Raw genomic sequence first — 3,085 nt, forward strand, 5'->3', positions numbered from 1 at the left:
AGTTGGTAGTGAGAGTTTCTGTTATTAATGAATACTGTTAAAGAGCTTGTAAGAAAAAACTAGTAAGGGTCTTTGGAAAAAGCTTTGGGGACATGTTACTGGATGCATATAGGCAAAAGACAATTAGGTAGCTTTATAGGTCAGTAGGTGAGACTAAAAGGGCTCGAATATTTTTGACAGGATCAATCTTTAAACTGAAAATACTAATTACAGCGTCTAGGCAATAAAAAATAACTATTTCTGATGTAGGTTTTCTGGATAATCTTTCCACATTTCTTTGATGGACTGATCTTTTTTTATCCTTTTTTTCTTCAGAAATACCGCTACCAGGATGAAGATACACCTCCACAGGAGCACAGCTCTCCGCACATTACCAATGAGGTGACGGGTCCAGAGCTGGTTCATGTATCAGAGAAGAATCTGTCACAGATTGAGAATGTCCATGGATTTGTTTCCCATTCTCATATTTCACCAGTAAAGGTATGCACTTTTAAAGTTTTAGAGTGAACTCTTTTGATACACTCTCCAGGAATATAATTTTGTAGGGAAATGTGTAGACATTAAAGTATTGACTTAGTTCCGCACATCCTGACTAAACATAACTGATAGTAAAATGCCCAGATGACAATGTAGGTAACTTAAGGTCTTGGGTGTAGTTTTGAAGGGCACTGTTGTTACTGCTGCCAGTTGCATTTCGGGTTTTCTATCAGGATCCTGTAGAATCAATTCTGAGTTTTCTTCTTGTAAACATTTTAAGTGAGGACCTGAGAGGAACATGTAATAAGCCAAGGATAATACATATCTCTGGAGATTTTCAGCATATAGCACCACTGTATTCAAGACAGCTCCAGTAACTTCATGGCAGATTTAAAAAGAACAAACTGCGTGTGAGGATTTATTTATTTTTTTATTGTGAAGAGAAATCTTGTTGAATGTATCAGCTGTGTAATTCACTTGTATGGATTCCATAAAGGAACCAACTATAGCAGGTGAGTGTGTTTAGCAGTTGTGATCCACCTTTTCTAAGATTTTTAAAATGTATGTGTTGGTATTGAACAGTTATTTATTTTTACTTTTAGTTGCATAATGAACTCTGTGTGTTTCCATAGTCTTTAGGAGCTAAAATAGCCAAATTCTTTAAGCCCTAATGAAAAATCCTTTTGCAATGAGCTCTGTTAACCTTTGAAGAGCCTTCTAGGAATGAGAATATGACAAACCTTTGATTTTGAGAACAGCTAGGACCTCAATCTTCTGTTGTCTATAAAAGTAGACACACAGTAACGCACTTTTATGTGTCTAGTTCCCTGAATTTATTGATATTCAGAAAGTAATACAACACATCTTGTGTGCAGCCATTAGAAATAAAAATACCCCTCTGCCTCTGGGGTCAGCTCTGTTTATTCACAAGCTCTTCCTAATTCATAGCACAGTTAGTCTTGCGTTTCAGAAAGCATAAAGGGATCAAAAGGGCAAAGAGGCAAACTGTAAAACTGTCTGTAATAACCGATCACATATAACACACTTCACAATCTAGAAACTCAGAGAAATAAAAGATAAAACTCTAGAATGGGCTTGTGAGACTGAAAATCTGAATTTTTTGTTTTGTTTTGTTGGGGTATGTTGAATATACAACTCTGCTGCACTGTTCTAGAGGAAAAAAACCACCTCTCATTTAAACTGTTGTGGAAATAATGTTAAGCAGTGTGTAAATATAATTACAAAATATGGTGAGGTCTTTCAAATTACTGTGTATCTAAGGTCTCTGAGGAGGATTACTAATATTTTTCTCAAATTTGTAAGTGCTGGGAAACACCACTGGATAGGAAAGAATGTGTGTATGAGAAATACCATTGTGCAACTGATGCTACTGTTTATACCATACAGCTGATTATTTTCAGGTGACTTTTTTTTTTTTTTTTAATTAATTTCAAAGCAATCTGTGGTGGAACTGAAATTTCTCTGAGCTTCATTCATCTGGTAACTGGGGTGGGTGCTCCAGGTTTCAGTCGTTTACTGGCTTTTTGTGGAGCTTTGAATTCTTATATGAAGTTGGCTGCTGTCTTGCTTCTCTCCTGAAGTTAACTTCTTTGCATAAATCATTTATAATCAGTCTGAGGTCATAAGGTATTTGGAGTGAGGGGTGCATCTGTAGTTTCATAGGCCTTGGGAATCTTCATGGGACCTTTTAGAATAAAATGCCCTTTTGCTCACAAAATTTCTTCTTGGGTAGCAGATGGTTTGCTAAAGTTATGGGAATAAAGGTGGTTAAAACTTGGACTTGAGTATGTCAGAAAGAAACCCAAAGTTGCTGTTATAATATTAGCATAGCTGGTCCTCTTCTTCTGGCTTGATGAGCTGCAAGATTTTCATAGTTTTGGCATAGCTCATGCTGAAGATGAGTTCAGTAACAACAACTCTGTAATTCATTTGTGTAATTCATTTGGTAGGTTGGCTTGATGTGCTGTGTAGGGGTCAGGTCTTGGCTAATACACAGTATCTTGATCAGCTTTGTTCAATAGTGTATTTGCTGAAGGAACCAGATGTGATAGAGGATGTTATATTTATTGCACCCATGAAATAATGAGAAGATTTAAAAAAAATATACGTTAAATACATTTGAAATTTGAATTTGGAGAAGAAATTGTAGCCTGTGGTTTTATGATCGTATGCTGCTTTTTAAGAAATGCTGCAGATGGCAGTAGAATCAGATTTTGAGGAATACCTTCTTTTATAGCAAGCCCTCTGCAGTCTAGAGCAACAATATAAAATGTGAATAGAATGTAGTGAAGAAGAGAAATGCCTTGTTTTAAGTAATTCACATTTTGTTCTTGAGAGGTTTTCAAATTTTCTAGGGCTTAAAGCAGCTTTTAGGACTTGCTTGGACAGGGGGATCATTTTCAAAGAGCAGATTTCAGTGACCAGAAAGACAAATGTGTATCCCAAATTTTTAGAGGATGAGCATGTGACTAGTATTTATCAAATATAGAATCACAGGATCATAGAATAGTTAGGGTTGGAAAGGACCTTAAGATCATCTAGTTCCAACCCTCCTGCCATGGGCCGGGACACCTTACACTAAACCATG

The 3,085-nt window shown here is 36.3% G+C and overlaps 1 protein-coding gene across 1 annotated transcript in view; it reads left to right on the forward strand.

Moving 5' to 3' along the window:
• Positions 1–315: 315 nt before the first annotated feature.
• The window catches only part of LOC104411189 (disks large homolog 1), a gene marked incomplete at both ends in the record, with an annotated part of 52,296 nt that continues 49,526 nt past the window's right edge, over positions 316–3,085 (forward strand). The window contains one exon of the mRNA XM_010021558.1: positions 316–480. Within this exon, the coding sequence (XP_010019860.1) occupies positions 316–480 (165 nt within the window). The remainder of the gene's footprint in view (positions 481–3,085) is intronic.

This window comes from Nestor notabilis, unplaced genomic scaffold, assembly GCF_000696875.1.
Source record: "Nestor notabilis isolate BGI_N333 unplaced genomic scaffold, ASM69687v1 scaffold26209, whole genome shotgun sequence".
NCBI classification, from domain to species: Eukaryota; Metazoa; Chordata; class Aves; order Psittaciformes; family Psittacidae; genus Nestor; species Nestor notabilis.